General features: G+C 36.1%; 1 protein-coding gene across 2 annotated transcripts; it reads left to right on the forward strand.

Moving 5' to 3' along the window:
• Window positions 1–1,250: 1,250 nt before the first annotated feature.
• LOC117912796 (ubiquitin carboxyl-terminal hydrolase 18-like) lies at window positions 1,251–20,339 on the forward strand. Of its 2 annotated transcripts, XM_034827510.1 has the most exons (11): window positions 1,251–1,752; window positions 7,489–7,690; window positions 7,772–7,860; window positions 8,038–8,123; window positions 8,227–8,389; window positions 8,479–8,602; window positions 13,175–13,332; window positions 14,460–14,544; window positions 14,820–15,032; window positions 15,697–15,758; window positions 18,460–20,339. In XM_034827510.1, the coding sequence occupies exons 1-11, from the start codon at window positions 1,433–1,435 to the stop codon at window positions 19,778–19,780; spliced, it is 2,823 nt and encodes a 940-aa protein (XP_034683401.1). In that variant the 5' UTR covers window positions 1,251–1,432; the 3' UTR covers window positions 19,781–20,339. The 2 variants fall into 2 exon arrangements, with proteins under 2 accessions (XP_034683401.1, XP_034683402.1); XM_034827511.1 differs by lacking the exon at window positions 14,820–15,032.
• Window positions 20,340–21,646: the final 1,307 nt, after the last annotated feature.

Below are 21,646 nucleotides of genomic sequence, written 5' to 3' on the forward strand. Positions count from 1 at the left end.
GTAAATCATTTTCAATTATTAATTCACTTTTTCTGCATTTAGGAAATGTTTGACAACTGTTTTCAATAATAGTTTTCTATTATTTAGAATAAAAAATAGGAAAACACGATTTGATAATTAGAAAATGATTTTTTTGTTTTTGTTCTTAAAAATGAAAAATATAATGTTTTTAAAGAAGCATCTTTTATTTATTTTTTAATTGTTTTTAACTTGCTTTCTAAGAGTTGTTTTACAAAATAATTATATAGAATAATTACAAATAAAATACTAAATATAATTTTTTTAAATATATATTTTAAAATATTAAAAATATTTTAAAAATATTTCAAGTTCCACTTTTGTTTTATAAAACGTCATAAAATAGTTTTTGAAAACCGTTCTCAAAAACTATTTTTGAAAATGGTTACCAAACAAGATATTAATGTGTCCTTTTGGGTTTTGTTAATATTTTCTGTTTTTAATAATAATAATAATAATAATAATAATAATAACAATAATTTTTATATAAGATATGAAAATTTTCAGAGTTTTATATTGAAAAAGTAATAGTTTTATCTTCTTTCACATATTATTTAAAATATTTTATTATGCAAAATTATAATGATGATTTTTATCAACACATTATTATTTTAAATTGAAAATTTAATATTAAATACAAAAATTTAGAAATGTACGTGTTACATGTGTTTTAGCTACTAATATGATATAAGATTAAAAATTTGAGAGAAAATTAATAAAAAGTATAATTAATAGATTATGTCTAAAAAAAGCCAAGAGAAAATAGAATATTTATATTTTTTTATAAAAATAAAAAATATGATAAGAGAAAAATTAATGTTTGAAAATAATTAACATAATTTTTATAAATTTATTTTTGAAATTAAAAAACTAATGAGAAAAAGAAAAAGACAAATTCCGTATAAATAAAACAACAATTTTGAGTCATTATTTTAATTATTTTAATCTTATTTTTAAATTTTTATATTAATAATGTTAATTTTTTTTGAAGTATAGTGAATATTGTTGTTATTGGATTAGAGGCTATGAACTTATTGAATACGACTCTAAATTTTTAATAATTTAAAAAAGGAAACTGTACCGAAAAATTACTTGGGTAATATCGAGGGAAAGTAGGAGGAAAACCAAACCTGAATTATCCACAATTGGTATTATTATAAATTAGAAATTATTATTTTTTCGAAATTATAAGAGTGCCAAAAACTGAGACTTCCGCGGAAAGGAAGCAAAAAGGGGAGAGAAAGGAGAGAGAAAGTGAGAAAGTCATATATCTGGAGTCTCGCTCTTTCTCTGAGAATCGCCATTGATTCAAAACCCTAATTCCAGAGGGAGACAGCGAGAGAGAGCTAGGGCATTTTCATCTATGAAAAACCCTACAACTCAAGATTCAACGATCAAGCTGGAGGCGGCGTAGATGCATGTATCCGGATTCTCTTTGGATCTCAATTGGTTTCTGCAATTCATATTCACATCCTTCGTCGTCGCTTTAGGACTGCTCCATTTGGTGAAGAACACGGCGTCGAAGTACTTCGTCGTCGACGCCAATTTCGAAGGAGGACGAGGAGGAGGAGGAGGAGAAGGAGGAGGTGCTGGGGCTGGTGACGTCTCGGTGCCCGGCGGTGGCCGGAGTGATCCCAGCATCATGCCCGGCGTCTCCGGAACCGGCGATTCCTGCCTCGTGTGCGGAAATTTGGGCACCAAGAAGTGTTCTGGGTGCAAGGCCGTTCGGTATTGGTAAGAATTGAGTTTTGCTGAATCTTTAATTGGAAAAGATGATTTGCTGGTTAATGATTGACTACTTTTAATTGTTGGCAAATTGTGAACTGGATAAAATTATACTAATTTAATGAAAGATGAACTAGAACAGGAAATAATACTAATGGAAACAGAGGATTATTAAACTGATAATGTTTAGTTGATCATGTAGTTTTAAATGGTAAACAAACAGTGAAATAAGTACTGCTCATTGATAACATAAAACTGTCTATTGATATTGACTTTTGACTTCTTGGTTTTTTGCAAAATTTTAAATGATACGCAATCTTTGCTTTCTTTTCCTTTTTTAAGCAATCAAGCAGTAAGCCGATAGAAAGCAACAAAGCAAATAGGAAAAGTTCATTTGAAATATTTATATGGAATAGTGTGAAGCTTGAAAACCATTGAACAGTTGTTAACAATCTGATGATGATGGGAATTATTTTAATTTTTTATTTTATTTTTTATATTAGCATCAAGGGAATCACCTTCAGGAAGTACATTGCTAAAACCAAGATACATGACATAGAGACAACAAAAACCTAACCATAGAAAGGAATCATATGATTTCTTTGATGGAACCAGTGTAAAATGGATATTTATTTATTTATTTTTTTATGGTGGGACACAGTCATTTCATTGAACAGCAATAGCAAAAAGGTTACAAGAAGGATTAGTTATCTTTCAATCTGAAAACAAGAAAGAGCCGCTACAAAATGGTGCTTCATCAGTCCAAGGACCTAGCAGTAGATTCTTCAAGATGATGGTGGGCATGACAGAAAAACTAGTTTCTTTCTATCCTACTCTCCTTGTCCTTTGTTCTTCTGGCACACAAGATATAGCTTCACTTTCAAACTTCAAGTGCTGGAGAGTAAAGTGGACTGCTAATGAGCCAATTTTGTCAGTTTAGTCCTCTTTTTGCTGATCACAATGAGGAAAGTGAGAACTATTCACAATAAACAAAGATGGAAATATTCTTAATAACCTAATTAGCAAGAAAAGGAAAAAGAAGAAGCAGGTAATAAGCTTGACAGTTGATGCCTCTTGGATGAGAGTGGAACAAATTACTAACAAGGCACCATTCACTTTTAACACTTGTAAATATTTTAACCTAAGTAGAGAACATTGTCATATGACTAATAATCACATCGAAATTAGAAATTCTAGATAAGTTGAAGTATTGAGAAAATACATAGATAGTCTAATGACTTTGACCCCTTAATATGTATGTGCAATTAAAATCATTTAACTCATGAAAGGTATTAATTCATTTTATTATAACTATTGTCAAGTTCATAGTCATCCCTATATTTTTAATATAACAACCTCAAATGTTGCACTTAAGCTAGTGGTCTAATAATATAAATTTAAAAGTTGATATAGGCATAAAAAAATGAGCATATATCAATAATGTTTTCATATGTACAATTGTTGATAGATACAAAATCATCTTTAGATTTATCATGTGGCAACCTTGAATATTGCACTCAAAATAGTTGTTATATCGTTTATCTCTAGTCGCTTTTTTGCATGATAATAGTACTTTACTCTATTTTGGCTTTTGATAAGCTAAAAACTATTTTTTATGTTCAATAATTTTTCTTGTATTTATTTTAATAGTTTTATTAAAAGGGCTTATGTTTTTTAAAAAAAAGTTTAATATGGAACCAAGAAAATTTAATTTCTTGTAAAAACTTTATTTTAGCTTTTGTAGGAGGTTACTTCATGTTTAATCAAACATTTCAAATATGAACATCGCCTCTTGATAAATTAATACTTTTACTTTGAACTCTAGCTACAATCAAAAACAAAAAGCTATTCCAAATGGAGCTTTAATATCTATTATAACTCTTAATTGTGTGTTAGACTTTCAAAACATAAGATTTATTATGTTCATAAATAGAATAGACAATATAGCTTTGTTCGTTATAGTTCTATGACCCTAAATTAAAGTTACATATGGTCACTCAATAAAAAAAAAATTGCTTTTCCAATGAGTCAAGAAGCCACATTTGAATGTTCTAATGTATCTTTTAGTATTCAGTAGTCTTTATAGGTGTAAATGATGCTTTCTTTGCTGTAACCTTATATATGTATGTATGTATGTGTGTGTTTTATCGGCAAAAACAAATATATAAAACAATGTCTAACAAAAAGGAGGTGCACTCTACCTACATATGGGTTATACAAGAGGCACCAGGAGAACAGGGGGAAAAAACAGGACCATCTAGGCGAAAAATAGTTAAATTATGCTAACCATTGTTTAGTCTATCTAAAAAGTCCATCAATGTAATGTTCTTCAACTCCTCAAGGGATCTAATGAGGTTCAATTTTTGATCGGGAAGCACTTCCTCGTTGAAAATTTGATTAATGCACTCTCTCCACATGCACCAAAGAAGCAAAACAGAGTCATTCACCAAACCTTCCACCTCCCCTTATCCAATTCCTGAAACTTCTGTCCCAATAGGTGATCTCATAACATGTTGCACAATTTTCTAGTTTTGGCGCAATAGATTAAGATGTGTGCTGGATTTTCGCTGACTTTGCAAAGAATGAATTTATTTAACATCCATTCACCATGAGGGATTCGATAGTTAGCATCTTCCTCGACACCCCCTTCCTAGCAAAGAAACAAAATCTCGGGCACAATTACCTCAAATTTCTTTTGTAGGCAATAACTCTCAATTTTCAGCACATAAGTTGTCAAAAGATTTTACTTGAAACTTTCCCTTTTTTAACTCTGTCCAGAGTAATGTGTTCTCCTTTGCTTTAAACTCATGGAATAGATCAACTCCATAAACTAAAACATCTCTCCGATCTCCCGATCTTGAAAAAGTCTTTTGAGCTGAATGGATCATTACATGCCATCCCCAACCTTGCCCACAAGTATGTCACTCTTATCATTCTTGGAATAGGCTAGCATGAAAAGCAATGGGAAATCCTCTTTTGAGGAGCACTATCCAACTTATATGTCAAATTAGAATGCTCTAACCATCCATCACCAAAATAGAAGATCTAAAGATGAATTCTTCTCACCCACTTCGAAGGCCCCTCTTGCCGCTAATGTGCACCACCCTTGCTCCAACTTGCCAAACTTGTCCAATATTGCTCCATAGGCTATCACGCTTATTTTCATATTTCCACAACCATTTGCTTAATAAAGCATTGTTTAGGACATCAAATTTTCTAATTCCTAAGCCCCCAAACTTTTTATCCATGCACACAGTCTTCCAACCATCTAGGTGCAACTTCCTGCCCTCAACCAGTACTTCCCCCAAGAGATCACTTTGTAACTTTTCCAATCTGGTTCTCACTTTTCTGAGAATTTTAAAAAGAGGCATGAAGCATTTGGGTGGACTTGAGAGGATGCTCTTAATGTGACTTCATCTTCCCCTCTTAGACAAGTATTGCTTGATCCATGAGGCCAATCTTCAATTAGACCTCTTCTCTGCCTGATCTCATACAGTACTAGACTAATGAGGAGCTCCCGAAGCCAATCCAAGATAGGTGGCAGGGAGGGTCTCAATCCTGCAAGCAAACAAATATGCCAACCTATCCACCTCGTCTACTTCACCAGCAAGCATCTTTTCACATTTTTGCAAGTTAGTTTTCAGTCTTGACACGAGTTCAAAGCAAAGCAACACCCATTTCCAATATCTTAATTGCTCCATATCTGTCTCATAGAAGAGTAAGGAGTCATTATCAAACAATAGATGAGAGATTTCCAATTGTTATTCCTCATTGCATTCTTCTTTAAAACTACTAATAAAACCCCCTTACACGGCTCTGGAGATAAGGTAACTAAGGGTCCACAATCAGCACAAACAGGTAAGAGGAGCGAGGGTTACCTTGCTGAAGACCTCTGAAACTCTAGGAAAAGCCATACTTGAAAGAAGCAATTGTTTGATTGGCGGCTATGAGGAACCATACTAGCATTATTTATCAAACAACTCAACTAGGCCATTGGCATGTCACACCTCTATGGTGAATGATGCTACTACTCTCTCTCAATCACCACTCGCTAAGCCCCTATATTTTTTCCAGGCCTAGCTGCTTAGTCATTTGTTTTTTATCGAGGTATTTCATATTTGTGCCAAGAATGTCCATGTCATATAACTGAAAATGTCTGTTTTAGTACTTTTATCTCTGTTGAAAAATTTCTCTATATTTTGTTGCTTTTGTATAGCTGGAGTCCTAAATTGGATATATATATATATATATATATATATATATAAAAGAAATTTCTACATCCCTATGAAAGGGTTTAAGGTTTTGGTATTTTCTCCCTTCATAAATAACATTTCCAATCTCCTAGGAGATGTGTTTCTTGAAACAAGCTGACCCCTCATGACTCATGAGTTGTTTGCAATTTTCTTAGCAAGCATGATGGTGGTTGACATCCACAACTCTGATGGTGGTTAACATCTCCTCTGACTCTATCCTGTAATATTGCTAAATGTCTACTTTCCCGTAGTGTTGATAAATTATATTGGTGGATGTCTCATGGCAGCATGAATTTTGGGTTTCTTCCTTAATGATTGATTATGGTGAAAAAAGGAAAAGAAGTGCAAATCCATAAGAGAATTCTAAAAAAAGATAAAATTAAATTTTATTGAGTAATTAAATAACAATCTCCCCATCAATAGGTGATACACTGATGTGAGATGAAGATGCTTAAGTGAGTCTCCTCTCAAAGAGGTATGCAGACAACCGTTGGGATTCCCTTTTGATAAGAAAGCACCAAAGCCAACAAATGAATGTGGGGAAGTGACCTATTATTCTTTCATTCAACTTAGGAGGTAGATGTGTTCTGCTTGAGATGGATAGGAGAACTTCCTTTTGCTTTTATCACTGATAAGCATCCACTCTTGTGAGCATCTGCAATATGCGAACATATGCTCATGGAGTAGACATTCCTCTGGTTGCCATTGTGTTCTAGCATGAGGGAGGAAAACAAGAGGCAAAGGCTGCATAAGCCACTTGGTATTAGAATGATATGTGGCTCTCCATTAATAATTCTACATGGGGTGCCAAAATTATAACCACAACAATTGGCGGGCAGTGGTAACTTTTCTTTTGCACCATCAGGGTAGTAGGAGCCTCTAGGCTTTTAGAATAGTATACTGGTGGTATAGCCTTGATATGTAGTAACATCCCTGGAGTAGTGTCTAATAGATTCAACAGTAAGTAGGTCAATGATAGATCTCCTTTTGCAACACTAGTGGCCCTGGGAGGGCATTAACATTGTATCTACAATGATATAGATGTAGGTGCTTCATTGGTGTTCTTGGTGGGAGAAGTGGAGAATATCCTTTTTATGCTTGAGAGAGAAATTTGAATAGGTATTAGTAATGGCAGCAAGTGACACTGTAATAAAAGTGGTCTCATTCATGATGTGGCCTGTGAGAATTGGAGTGGTGTTGTTAATGACATGACCTGTGAGAATCAATCAAGGTATCACTAATCCTGTGTCATGTGGTCAGTGTTCATATATGTGTGTGAGCTCCTAACTCATGAACTTTAAACCACTGCTTATGCCTTATAATCCTAGCCATTCAAATCACTTAAAACAATCATTATATATGTTTTTCTACCTCAGTTTCTTTTTTATTGTGAAGTTTCATTTCTAGCTGCTGTTTCATGCTATGATATTGCTTAGATTGGCAATTTCTTATTTGATAGACATTTAATATTTTTCTATCTCACTTTGTCCAGCTCACAAACATGCCAAGCCACTCACTGGAAATCTGGGCACAAGACGAAATGCAAGGATTTTCAGTTATCAGGCAAGGCAAATTTGGCTGACTCCACTACTCACTCTGGAAGAAAAGCTTCTGGTGTTGGGGTTAATAATTCTAATGGAATTGCCCTTGTTCCTAGTAGTGGAACCTCTAAGATTCTTAAACAGTCGAAAGAGGTAAATGACTTTCTTAATGTTATTTTTTATTAACAGGTAACTACTCTATCAGAAATCAGTAATGCATACTTATATTTTCAGATTCTTTTCCCCTATGATGAGTTTGTTGAATTTTTCAACTGGGACAAGCCTGGATTCCCTCCTTGTGGGCTTATAAATTGTGGAAACAGGTTTGATATTTACCATATTCACACTTCTTATAATTTCACCTGTTGGGAGCTTTAACAGTCTTGGAACCTACACATGCACACCATACGTGCACAAACCCCATGCCAAACATATCATAAACATATTCATCTTGGGATTTTGTACAGAATTTTTTATGCAAAATTTCTTTTCTTGTGCAGTTGCTTTGCCAATGTAGTTCTGCAATGTCTTGCATACACTCGGCCACTTGTTGCCTACTTGTTGGAGAAAGGCCACCAGAAACAGTGTAAATACATAGATTAGAATGCATAGTTTAGAACTACTCAGCTTTTGTTTTTTAGGTGTGCAATCATTGCTCACCCATAAGATTGTGGTTTCTTGTTCATCAGGTAGACGGAATGATCGGTGTTTTCTTTGTGAATTTCAAGTCCATGTTGAAAGAGCAAGCCACAGTCCTCATCCCTTTTCACCAATCAATATCCTATCTAGGTTACCTTCTATTGGTGGTAATCTAGGCTATGGAAAACAAGAGGATGCTCATGAGTTTATGAGGTTCTTGTTACTTGATTTAGTCGTGTTTCTTTATTATAAGGAGGGTTCATCTCTGGTTCAATGTGACAATAATTTTCTGCCTTTTGTAGGTTTGCTATCGATACAATGCAATCAGTTTGCCTTGATGAATTTGGAGGTGAAAAAGCGGTTCATCCAAGCTCTCAAGAAACGACCCTCATTCAACACATATTTGGTGGCCACCTCCAATCTCAGGTTAAACTTCCTATTATAAAAATTGTGTCATTGGCTGTTATAAAAATTGTGTTACCGTTTGTTGTTATAAATGTTGTGTTATCATCTGTATGCATATCATGCAGCACCATAGATTTTTTGGTATGCCACTACTTGGGACCACCGGGTCTCTGATTTGGCTTAGAAGTGAATACACTGTATGTCTCTTTTAATCAATCACTTCAAAGAAGAGAGTGGATGCTATTCTTAGTTTTAAAGTCTAAGTATGCTTTTTGTTTATTTGTAAGTTCTTATTGGGCTTAAAAAGGTGCTTTTAGCTTCTAAAAAACCAATTCAAGCAGGGCACTACTATTTATTTTTATTTTTATTTTTGGTTTTTGCACTTTACCCACTCATGCTTGATTTAGTAGCTGCCTTCTTGCTTTATACAAATACAACTCATACGTGTATGAAGGATACTTTTCATGTTTTTCCATATTTTCCTCTGCTGTAGGAAATGAAGTTTTCACTACTGTAGGGATTACTCAATTCATTGTTGATGTCTATTTTTTTTTACCTCAGTGTGGTATTAATTTTATCTTGGCACTGTATACTTGGAAATTCACTAATATTTTCATTTAGTTGTTATAATGAGGGATGAACTGAAGTTCTTTGTTCTTCCATGAGATGGTAGCTAACCCTTTAGGTGTTTGGAGCAACCATCATGATTCTCGAATTATTTCCACGCAGATTCACTATAATCTAACAATTCTTTATATATTTCAACTAGAATTCGCAGATAATTGGCTAATGGTTCTATAGATTTCCTTAAGACTTTAATTTAGAAAGTCTTAAGGCCAACCAGAAGTCTAAGAGTTCAAAAACTCTAAATATGTTAAACAATTGTTGATGAACTAGAGGAATTAATTTTGAGGGAGGAAATCCATTGGAGACAAAAAGCTAGGGTGAAATGGGTTAAGGAAGGGGATTGCAACTCTAAGTTTTTTCATAAAGTGGCTAATGGCAGGCGAAATAGGAAATATATCAAGACTTTGGAAAATGAAAGGGGCTTAGTGTTGAATAATGCCGAGACAATCACAGAGGAGATCTTACTTTACTTTGAAAATCTCTATGCGAGTCCTATAGGAGAGTCTTGGAGTATTGAAGGATTAGATTGGTCCCCTATTTCGGAAGAGAGCGCGATAAGTTTGGATGCCCCTTTCACTGAAGAAGAGATTTCTAAAGCCATTTTTCAGATGGATAGGGACAAGGCTCCGGGGCCTGATGGCTTTACTATTGCAGTATTCCAAGACTGTTGGGATGTGATTAAGGAGGATTTAGTGAGAGTGTTTGCAGAATTTCATAGGAGCGAAGTTATCAATCAAAGCACTAATGCCTCTTTCATTGTTCTTTTGCCCAAAAAGAGTACGACAAAGAAAATCTCAGATTTTAGACCCATTAGTTTGATCACTAGTCTCTATAAGATAATAGCCAAAGTGCTCTCAGGGCGTCTTAGAGGGGTTTTACATGAAACCATCCATTCTACTCAAGGCGCTTTTGTTCAAGGGAGACAAATAATGGATGCGGTTCTCATAGCAAATGAGATAGTAGATGAGAGAAGACGATCAGGGGAGGAAGGTGTCGTCTTTAAAATTGACTTTGAAAAGGCTTACGATCACGTAAGGTGGGATTTTTTAGATCAAGTGTTGGAGAAGAAGGGGTTCAGTCCTAAATGGAGAAAATGGATGAGTGGATGTTTGTCATCGGTATCTTATGCAGTATTGGTGAATGGTAGCGCTAAAGGTTGGGTTAAGGCATCGAGAGGATTAAGACAAGGCGACCCTTTATCCCCCTTTTTGTTTACTTTAGTAGCAGATGCATTGAGTAGGATGCTTTTGAGAGCAGAGGAGAGAAATATGTTGGAGGGTTTCAGGCTGGGTAGAAACAGAACTAGGGTTTCTCATTTGCAATTTGCCGATGACACCATCTTTTTTTCTAACACTAGGGAGGAAGACTTGCAGACTCTTAAGAGTCTTTTGTTAGCATTTGGGCATATTTCTGGGCTTAAGGTCAATCTAGACAAGAGTAATATTTATGGTATCAATTTGGATCAAGCTCATATTTCAAGATTGGCTGAGACACTTGAATGCAAGGCTTCAGGCTGGCCTATACTCTATCTGGGTCTTCCTTTGGGAGGGAACCCCAGGGCAGGGGGATTTTGGGATCCTGTGATTGAGAGAATTTCAAGAAGATTAGATGGATGACAAAAGGCATACCTATCATTCGGAGGGAGGATAACTCTCATCCAATCTTGCCTTACCCATATGCCCTGTTACTTTCTATCTTTATTTAAGTTACCCGCTTCAGTCGCTGCAAAAATCGAGAGGTTGCAGAGGGATTTTTTATGGTCAGGGATTGGGGAAGGCAAAAAGGATCATTTAGTCAGGTGGGATGTCGTGTGTAAACCGAAGGAAATAGGGGGTTTGGGTTTTGGGAATATTTCTATGAGGAATCTCGCTCTTTTAGGGAAATGGCTGTGGAGGTACCCTAGAGAGGGTTCAGCTCTATGGCATCAGGTCATACTTAGCATTTATGGTTCACACTCCAATGGTTGGGATGCTAACACATTAGTCAGATGGTCACATCGCTGTCCTTGGAAGGCTATTACTCAAGTCTTTCAGGAGTTTTCCTCGTTTACTCGGTTTGTGGTAGGAAATGGGGAAAGAATTCGGTTTTGGGAAGATTTGTGGTGGGGGGACCAACCTTTGGGTTCTCAATATCCAAGTCTATTTAGAGTAGTCTTGGATAAAAACATACCTATTTCTTCAGTTCTCGGTCCTACTCGTCCTTTCTCTTGGAATTTAAATTTCCGTCGTAACCTGTCAGATTCTGAGATAGAGGACTTAGAAGGCCTCATGCGATCTCTCGATGGATTGCATTTATCTCCTTTGGTTCCAGATGCCAGATTTTGGCCCTTATCTTCTTTAGGGCTTTTTTCAGTTAAATCTTTCTTTCTAGCTTTATCCCAATTTTCTGGATCTCCTCAGGTTTTTCCTTCTAAGTTCGTTTGGAATTCTCAAGTTCCTTTCAAAGTGCAGTCCTTCATCTGGTTAGTGGCACACAAGAAGGTGAATACTAATGACATGCTACAAGTGAGAAGACCCTACAAAGCCCTTAGTCCGGATATTTGTATTCTGTGCATGAAGCATGGGGAATCAGCTGATCATATTTTTCTTCATTGCTCCTTGACGATTGGGTTGTGGCACAGGCTATTTCAGTTAGCTAAGATGGATTGGGTCCCCCGAGGAGCATCCTTGACATGATGCACATCAAATTTAATGGATTTGGTTCGTCTAAGAGAGGGATAGCCTTGTGGCAAGCGGCAAGCACCGCTCTTATTCGGATTGTGTGGTGGGAAAGAAATGCGAGGATTTTTGAGGATAAAGCAAGGAATTCAGAGTATCTTTGGGACTCTATTGTTTTCCTTGCTTCTCTTTGGGCTTATTGTTCCAAGGTTTTTAAGGGGACCCCCCTTAATGTGATACAACTTGATTGGATAGCAGTGTGTACTCCTTAGGGAGAGGAATTTTTAGAGTGCTTGCTTGTGTTTCAGTGTATTTTTCTTTAGTTTAGCTTTCTTTGGCAGGAGGATTCCTCATCCTTCTTTTGTACTTATTTTTATCTATCTATAAATATTTGTGTCGTTTCCAATCAAAAAAAAAAAAAAAAAAAAATTGTTGATGAACATACAACTAGCAAAATTAAAAAGAAATTAATTTTTAAGTCCCCTGATAAAAGCTGTTCATATTCCTTCAAAGGGGTTATATTTTAGAGAGAAGGCAAACCTCAAGCTATGAAGGCAGTATCTTAGGCCTTGTGGCATGATATTAAGGTGATGATGCCTCATTGCTGTGCCCTGAGACATTTCCCTTTAACTTAGTGTTGAGAGTTTTAAGGTGTAAACTTCCAAAAGCATTTCAAGACTATGATTCTCCTTTGAGGTCTTTACTATTGGACTAGACATGCTTCTTGTAGTTAAATAATGCCTGACATATTAAATTTGTTGTAATGAAGGTATTTATTCCTTGGAAGATAGGAATGAATGATGGGAAGTTAATGAACAGATTCTGGATCATTTGATTTTGCTATAAGTCAATAATACGGGCAGTTGCGATTCCTTTTGGTGTAATGGCAATTGTGTCTTGTTGGTAGGACGATGGCCTTGAACGTATTACTAAGCCTGCTATTTGAGTAGGGATTCCTTGTTTTGAAGTCAAGTACCAGTCTCTCTCATGCTCTTCTGTTAGCTTGAGGTTTGCTTGATAGCCTTCATTGAATTAAAAGGAGACATTGAAATATAAATTATTTACATTCTTAAACATTGAAATATAAATTATTTACATTCTTACCTTTGCTTTAGCTTCTCTTCATGTTTCTCACATGCTCTTTTACCTATCACACCCGTAAGTGAGTCACAAATTTGTCAGCTTGAGATTTGGCTGATAGCCTTCATTGAATTAATGGAAATGTTGAAACATAAATTACTTCCAGTTTTACTTTTCCCTCTAAGTTCTCTTCAACACGACTCCTAAGTATGTGAACCTATTTTTTCAGGTCATATGTACAAAATGCAGTAAGATATCAAATCAGTATGAGAATATGATGGATTTAACTGTTGAAATTCACGGTGATGCTGCATCTTTGGAGGAATGCCTAGACCAATTCACTGTCACAGAGTGGCTTCATGGAGAAAATATGTACAAATGTGACGGGTATGGGTGCTTTTGTTTTTCTGTCACACCTCAAAAATAGGGAACCTTTTTTTTTTTGGATACCAAAGGAAAGAAAAAAAGAAAAGAAAAAGATATTTAGCTTGTTCACAGTTGCATTGTTGGCATATCTTGTGCTTCTAAGAACTTGGATTTACTCTCTCATATTGATTGTATCTGAGGAGAGAATATTTGTCTTATCCTGAGAACTTGGAAAACTGGTGGAGGTTTTATATGCACCAGTTATTCCTCATTTCTATCAAAGACGGTGATTGAAGGAGTAAATTTAACTTGGACCATTATCTATTTGGACAATTAGGGAAATGGTATAACTGAAAAATTAACCATTTTAAAAAATAAAATTCATTTTAGTGGCCAGGGATTTTAAGGAAAATAGTAGACTTACTGCTACAAGATATAGAATAACCATTTAAATTTTTAGATAGTTATTCACATCTCTATATATTAAGAAAGTCAATGCTTTATAATCTCTCTTCAAGGGTCATATTCTTATAAACTTTTAAATACTCAAAATACCAATTTCAATCCACTGGTTCAATTTGTCTCTTCTAATCTAAGAAAGAAAACACCTCATTCTCTCTCCTATGGCTCCTTTTTAAAAAACTTATGACCAATTATATCCCTCTTTTTTCAATTCCGAATTTACAGAGATCAAAAAGGGTCTAAATTGGTATTTTAGATGTCAAAATTATTGAACAGAAACCACTGTCCTAAGATCTGTCTTGGAGATACTTGACAAACAATCAACAAAACTGGCAAGACAAAGGAATTTATGCATTCTTGGTTATTATATGTGTTTAGCCTGAATACTACTCTCTGCTGTCCTTGTTTGACCTTTTGACTATGTATGTCCCATACATATGTCCTGCAAACAGTCCAAAGAAGGCCAATTTTGGTCCATTTTTTTTTCTTTTATACTCTCCAGTTTAGTCCTGAACCCTGGTCAGATTTAGGGGAATTTAGTTGCGCTAATGTTGTGATTTAGGATCCTATAAAAAAATGTTGTGATTGCTTTGAATTTATCATTGATATATCACATCAAAGTTCTGTGCTTGCTGTGGCAGCTTATTGTCTCATATTTGAATGTGATTTATATCTACTGTCTGCAGATGTAATGACTACGTGAAGGCATCCAAGCGTCTTACTGTTCGACATGCTCCAAATATTCTTACTATTGCTTTAAAAAGATTTCAGGTTTGAGCTTTTTTTTTTTTTTTTTTTTGCTATTTTATATGTGTTATGTGTATTACACAAGCTCCTGCTATAGTTTAAAATGGTTTAGTTGTATTAAACTTCAATTTCAAAATACAGTAAAAATATGGATCTCTTGGAAAAAAAAAAAGAAAAAGGAAAAAATCAAATACAGCTTAAGTTGGTCTTGATTTTTTTGGTGAATTGAATGCTTGAATGAACATGTCTTTTATTGTTTCTTGTATGATTTCTGAAAAAGTTGTTATGACTCTTTCCAGAGCGGGAGGTTTGGGAAACTTAACAAGAGAGTCACTTTCCCCGAGACTTTAGATCTTAGCCCTTACATGAGCAAGGCAGTTGTTGGTACAGATGTTTACAAGCTATATGCAGTTGTTGTGCATTTGGACATGCTAAATGCATCATTTTTTGGCCATTATGTTTGCTACACCAAGGATTTTGGTGGAAACTGGTACAGGATTGATGACTGTAAGGTAAAGTTCTCTCTTTCTGACCTAGTTTAAGAGTTCGTATTCTTATACTTCTAGGATTCCTGTAACTAAGAAATATGCTTTGTGAATCCGACAATTATATCAAACTTGTACCCCATGGACATCATAGCCTCCGAATTTCACATATTATTGGACATTGGTGACACTTAGGGTGAATTTGGTACGTTAGAATAGGAATGAAAATAGAATGAGAATGAAGGTGAATTACAATACCATGTGGAAGAGCAGAATCAAAATCCTAGCAAGAGTGAGATTTTGTTTCCATAAGAATGAACTATTGATTCCTATATCCCTTTTCTATAGAACAATCCAAACAACACTAATGAATTGGAAATGGAATGGATTTCCCATTCCCATTTTGTATTCCATTGCTCCAAACATCCTTGAAGTGCAAACATCTTTGAAATAATGTATAGCTTAATATAAAGATGGCTCAGATGTCTGATCAAGGCACATTTGTGGAAACTGCAATAGATATATGGCCTTGGTGAATATGGGTCTCAGATAGACTTTTTGATGAGTTAAAATGTTGCAAGTCTTACACTGGATGGAGACGTAACCCTCCCTACAACCTGGGCACACATATGTATGCATGCATGTACTTGAATTCTTAGTTACTTCTGACCTAACCTGCATCTTTTCTCAGGTTACAAGGGTTGAATTGGACGATGTGCTCTCGCAGGGGGCTTATATGCTCTTATATAGCAGGTAAATCTTTGCATCCAAATGCTAGCAATATCAGATCATCCATAGCTGCACACTTTACATGCGATCCACCTTCTTCATTCATATGGATTCCAGTAGCCAGGTGCCTCCAGAGTGATACATGACCTTTAAATTGGAATTTTTAATGGCTAAACCTATTCTGTTAAATTACCCATTTAAGGAAATTAAAATGTGGTTGTTTTTTTAAATAAAGAATTCTGTAGAGGGAAAAGCCAACGGCCAGATCACCAGTTTGACATCCAAAGGGAAAACATGAATGGTTTGGGAAACAAGTCTTTTAGCTCAGAATCTGAGTTGATTGTAACAGCTTTTTCTTATCAGTATGAACCTGCCACTCATGTAATCCCACAAGATCAGGAACAAATTTTATGTTTTGAAAAGTCAAGAAGCTAGGAATACCATTTAGGTTTGGCAGTTAGAAAAATTGAATATTATTGAATTAACTCTTAACCTTAGGTGGGTTGGTTTGGTTTACAAGTCAGCCCAAGTCCAAGCTGTCTCAAAGGCCGTGTATGTGAAGCTCTGTTCAGCCCAATCATGGTAGTTAAAGATGTGCCTTATGCGCTTAGGCCCAAGGTGCAGCAGCTCCCCAGCTGCCCCAGCTGTGGTGGCAGGGGTGGACCTATCCAAAAGGACCCACCTCATTTTATTCATTTTGGCATTGTTTAGATACACTTTCTCTTTTTCTTTTTTGAAAACATAAAGGAGTAGTGACTCCTATATAAAATGAAGGGACTCTTATACAAAAAGTAGAAACTTATTTTATGTTAAAAACTGTTAAAGTTTGTAGTAGTAAAAATTTTTAGTACTTTTTTCTGAACTGTTTTTGAAAACTACTATGGTAAGTCTCTACTATTTGTAAAAGAGTTTCTGCTTTTTGAATAGGAGTCACTACTCTCTTTTGTTTTTAAAGATAGAAAATAGGAAGTGTATCTAAACAACATGTTAATTATTTATTTCACATTTTTATTCTTAGATTCTTTTTTATCGTTATACTGTTTACTGAAATCGCATATAATTTGCATTGCCTTTTGTTGGATGCTTCTTTTTAATGCTTGGAATTTTGAATCTTTTGTTGATTAGACTGAAATTTACATCATATGTGGTGATATATGAATGTGTAAGAAATGTTTGCATGTTTAAATTTACAATATTTTATAAATTAACATGCTCCTTAAGTTGTACCTCACTTTGTTCAATTGTGTGGTTAGGGTTGTGCCTTGTGCTTAGGCTCCATGATACCTTTGTCACTGAGGTGGGTTTTGCACCTCCAGAACTATAAGCCCAAGATGTCTGACCCTAGTTTAATGTAAGCTTAATTTTCTGTACTTTGTTTGAATCAGCCAAGTTAGGGTCAAGTTTCAGTTGTCTTGGTTATCATGCTCTAGTCCAGCAGTTCCAGGAAAGTTATAATAAAAAGAAAAAATTATAAAAATGACCTTAAACCATTGGTACTAATACTTAACATGCAGACTCCCACCCCCAAAATCAAGTACAGGGTAAAATAAACAAAACACTTGTGAGCTATATGGGTAGTGATACTTCCCTATGGTCATTTGTCAGTGCATATCTGTAGCAACTAAAAATTTTCAAAATTATCTCGTATTGAAGTTTTAAGGTGGTTGTTGGTTGGTGTCAATATATCTAGTGACAAAAAGGTTTCAAAAATTGTTTGTGCTTGGGACTAGAGTTGGGGTAAGAAAATGGTTCCTTGAATTTAGGGTAATCAATGCAGACTGGTAATTCATGCCCACATCTGTTCTCAAAATGCAGATCTGCACTCTGAGCAGAAAAACAACACCCCAAGTTGGCAGAATGATGAACCTCCATAATAATGTTCCTAAGTTCTGTTTTCATTATTGTCAGTGTAATCTTTCCAAGTTACAGAGTCTCATACATGAAGACACGTGTACGTGTATAACAGAAAAGAAGTTTGGGCTTTCTGGTCTCTGTATTAGATAATTAGGGATTTGATAAGACGATTTCATACTGGGATTCTTCACACCCACGCACATGCAGATGTGTGTTTTATTTCTTTCTACTTATGTTGGATTGGCTGGAGAGTAGTTCTTATTGTGTGTGCCTCTATGTGTTCAGATATGTGCCTCCATGTGTTCAAACAGTTAAAGCACACCTTATTTTTCCTCTTCCATAGAAGGAAAAAGAAACAATACTATCCACAAACTGTCTTTTTTGGCCTTTGATATAAATATAAAGGGCATGTCTCTTGCCTTAATGTCACTGATACTTCCTCTCTCCACAATATCATCAAATATGTCATCATCATCTCTCTCTCTCTCTCTTTCTTTTCTTTGTGTGTACACGTGTGGAGATATTCATGAAATATCCTTAACATATCTTCGAAATTTTCGTAGCTTACATTTAAATTTCTAGAGCTTCTTTCTTTATTTCTTTGTACTTTTCTTCCTATGCTGTGTAAAATTATTCATACTCAAGAGATGAACATTTATTGACACACTTTAATGTTCAATCATATGGGCTGTTAATAAAAATACATTGTGGGCATACTCATCAAGCACAGATTTAGCTCCACACAGCATACATTATTATTCATATTATCATGTGTCTGGATGGTCATGTTTCTGTCAATACCTGTATTTTGATTCTTGCTTTTAGATAAACATGTGGATGCTTGTAAATGATATTTTCTTTTATTGGATAGGGTTTGTGTTCGATCATCATGTTTGAAGACCACGGAACCTTTTGAAAAAGAGAATGAGCAAATGGTGGAAGTGGCCCGAGAAGTGGAGCCTTGCTCAAAACAACCAGTTGAATGCTTCACTAAAGCAGAAAAGAGTAATCATGTTGAGAGATCCAGGTTCCTGCCTTCTGATAGTAATGCATGTTCAAAGGTTTCTAACTGTGAAGAGTTGTCTTTCAGAACTAACTATGAAATTGTAAGAAAAGATCCAGAGGACGTGGATATGATTAATCCTGAGTTATGCTCACCAGTTTCAAGGGATACTGAAGTTGTCAACAATGGACATTCTAATCCTGAAGAAATTGCTGTGCTTGTTGACCATACCCCTAGAATGGTTTCAGGTTTTGCTTCTTCAAGTGAGATATCTTCAACTGAAGTTCATTATCCAAAATGCAAATCAGTCTCTAGTTCTGATGTTGAAGAGGGTGGCAGAGCCAAGAGCACTTGTGTGGATGAGGTTATGTCATTGGCATCTTCTATCGAGAACTCTGTCCCCACTCAAAATGGGGCCTGTGGAAGGGCTGAAACGTCTCATGAAGTTTCTGCTGCTCCTAGAAGCACAGTTAAAGAAACCCTGGATGAAACAAAACCTGTTAGTTCTGAAGGTTTGGCAATTTCCTTTGTGGACAATCTGGAAAGGAATAAATGGGGAAAGGATTTACCATCTTCTAGCTGTTGTACTGATCATGGTGGGGGAAAATTGACAGGGCAGAACTCTTCCTCTGACACAAAGCTAAAGCCTTTATTTTCTCCTGGTTTTCTTGGGAAGCGACCCCGGAATAAATCCACGAAGAGAGATGGGAAAGCCTCAGAAGAATGCCATGAAGTTGCTACTGCCGGCAAGGTGAGCAGCAACTGTAATGGAATTGCCAAACCTGGTTTTCCTCATCAAAGGAGTGGTGAGTTAAACAATGAGGCACAAGCTCTTTCAAACTACAATAATTTACCCTCTTCTAGTTTTGTTGGGGAACAACCCCAGAAGAGTCTGAATGAGGATGAGATGGTCAGCATTGAATTTAGTGAGTCAGTTATTCCTTGTGAGGAAGATGGTAATTTTGTTACTGCCAATGAGAGCTCTAATAACATTACTATGGGGGGTGCAGAAGAAAGCAAGGGGCGAAACAAAGATTGCTCCATTAATAGTGGCTCTATCTGTTCTCTTGGTAATCCATTAGCTGAGAAATTGTTGGCTATTGATGGGGAAGTTCATGAAAGGGGTGCAATCACTCATTCTGGATTAATGGGAACAAAGTCCAAAGATCTGGCTGAACGAGGGCTGTAACCTGTTGTGGACACAGTTAAAGGATTAACAGGTTACCATTCTGCTGGAAGTGTCTTATTCATTTTGAGATTGAATTGGAGAAGATTCTGGAAACCATGATGATTCCTGGTAATAGACTTGCAGAAGCCTGACTGCGGTAGAACCTTGTAGTTAATGATATTTCAGTTCAACGTGAAAAAAGATGCCAGCGGCAAGAGCTATGTTATCTTAGTGGACTTGCTGTTAGCTGAATTGGAGTGGTGTTCCTATATTCTGGAGGTTCAAATGGAAGAGAGCAGACATGACTTGTGACAATTTATAATAATGAAGGTGCATTTTTTTTTTCTTTTACTTTTTAATTCTTATTTATTTATACTTTCTAATGATCCGATCACCACTAAGGAGAAGGCTGAGCCGGTCAATTTTTGTCTGAGGTTTCATTATTTGTAGAAATCTTGGATCCTAATGTATCATTTTTAGGTAAACTCGTTTAACTTTGACAATGCAAAGATGTCATTGGACATTGTGGGGGGAATACCCGTTTCTAAATAATACCACTTGTTATGTCTCTATGTTGTTATTCATGACTGCAGAAACCATGGAAAAATATAACTTTGTGATTGCAAATATTTAGGAGTAGTAGTGATCAGTTGGGGAATAAAAAGCCTAAATGATGGTGGGAACCCCTGTTTTATTGTCACTGTATCCAGGGTAGTGTTAATAAAATGCAAGAGAGAACAAGACGGAGAAATCTGACTCGTTTATTTTTCTGTTACTATCATAAAATAAGTGTGATGAGGAGAAATGACATATTACATGCCTTGGATCGTTGTTATTAGCAGTTACAGAAAGTAATGGAATGGATGATGAGGAGTGATAAGATGTTCCTATGCTATTTCATCTTACTACTTTTCTATTGTCATAGGTGTTGGGTGTTGGGTGTTGGAGCCAACTACCCAGGATCAGGAATAAGGGGGTTCCTGAGACATTGTTTCAAGGCTTAATAAAGACAACAAACAAGCAAAGAAGCTTGGATTGAACTCTACTCCCCTACTAAAGCTACTGCCTCCACGGCTCCCCGTTTAGCCTAACAGTCGCACGAATCCAAAATTTTACTTCTAATTCCATAATTGGGGCAAGATTCAGAGCAAAGAAGTTTCACCCACACCTCTTAATTCACAGATTTCCGCCTATGTGTTTTGACTTAACCATAAGCTATGTTAATGTCACTATCATGTGTACGCATTCCTTCACTACTACACTGACCAATACACCCATCGTATATATATGTAAGATTTTGTTTCATCTTCATCAGCATGATGATTCTAGTTGCAACCTTACAGGACGAATCCAATCCTACCCCCAAGGGATACATCATGGAATTGCCCACCATTGTATTCACCACAACCGAATAGGAAATTATTGAAACCATGGGTGTCAAGGTTAGCTTTATCTTAAGCAAAGAATTTAATAGAGTGGGACTGGTAGCTGTACTATAAGTGGTAAACACAAGGGGTAGTGGAGCGGGGCGGGGAGTTGGCGGTGGCATGTTGGTGAGGTAAAAGAGATATCGGTGTTTGATGTGGACACGGAGGGGTTGCAGATTGGGTCATGTTGTTTATAGCTATAGCTTTCACAAGACCGACATTGAGTCCAAGTGAGGCCACTCCCACCCTCAAATTCTAGTGTAAGGTGTCTTTTAGGTGTGCCAATTATTGCCCCAGACTCGGTTGGGAGGGTGGTGGCCTTAAAGCCCTTTAAATTGCCTCCACCTGCAGGGTTCTTGGCTAACCTCGATTGAATTGAGGCGACCCCAGAGAACTGGCCTTGTGCTGGCTGAGCTCCGCTTTGAGCATGGTCCATGTTTGTGAACCACTTCTAGCGATG

Source organism: Vitis riparia, chromosome 4, assembly GCF_004353265.1.
Source record: "Vitis riparia cultivar Riparia Gloire de Montpellier isolate 1030 chromosome 4, EGFV_Vit.rip_1.0, whole genome shotgun sequence".
In the NCBI taxonomy this organism is placed as follows: Eukaryota; Viridiplantae; Streptophyta; class Magnoliopsida; order Vitales; family Vitaceae; genus Vitis; species Vitis riparia.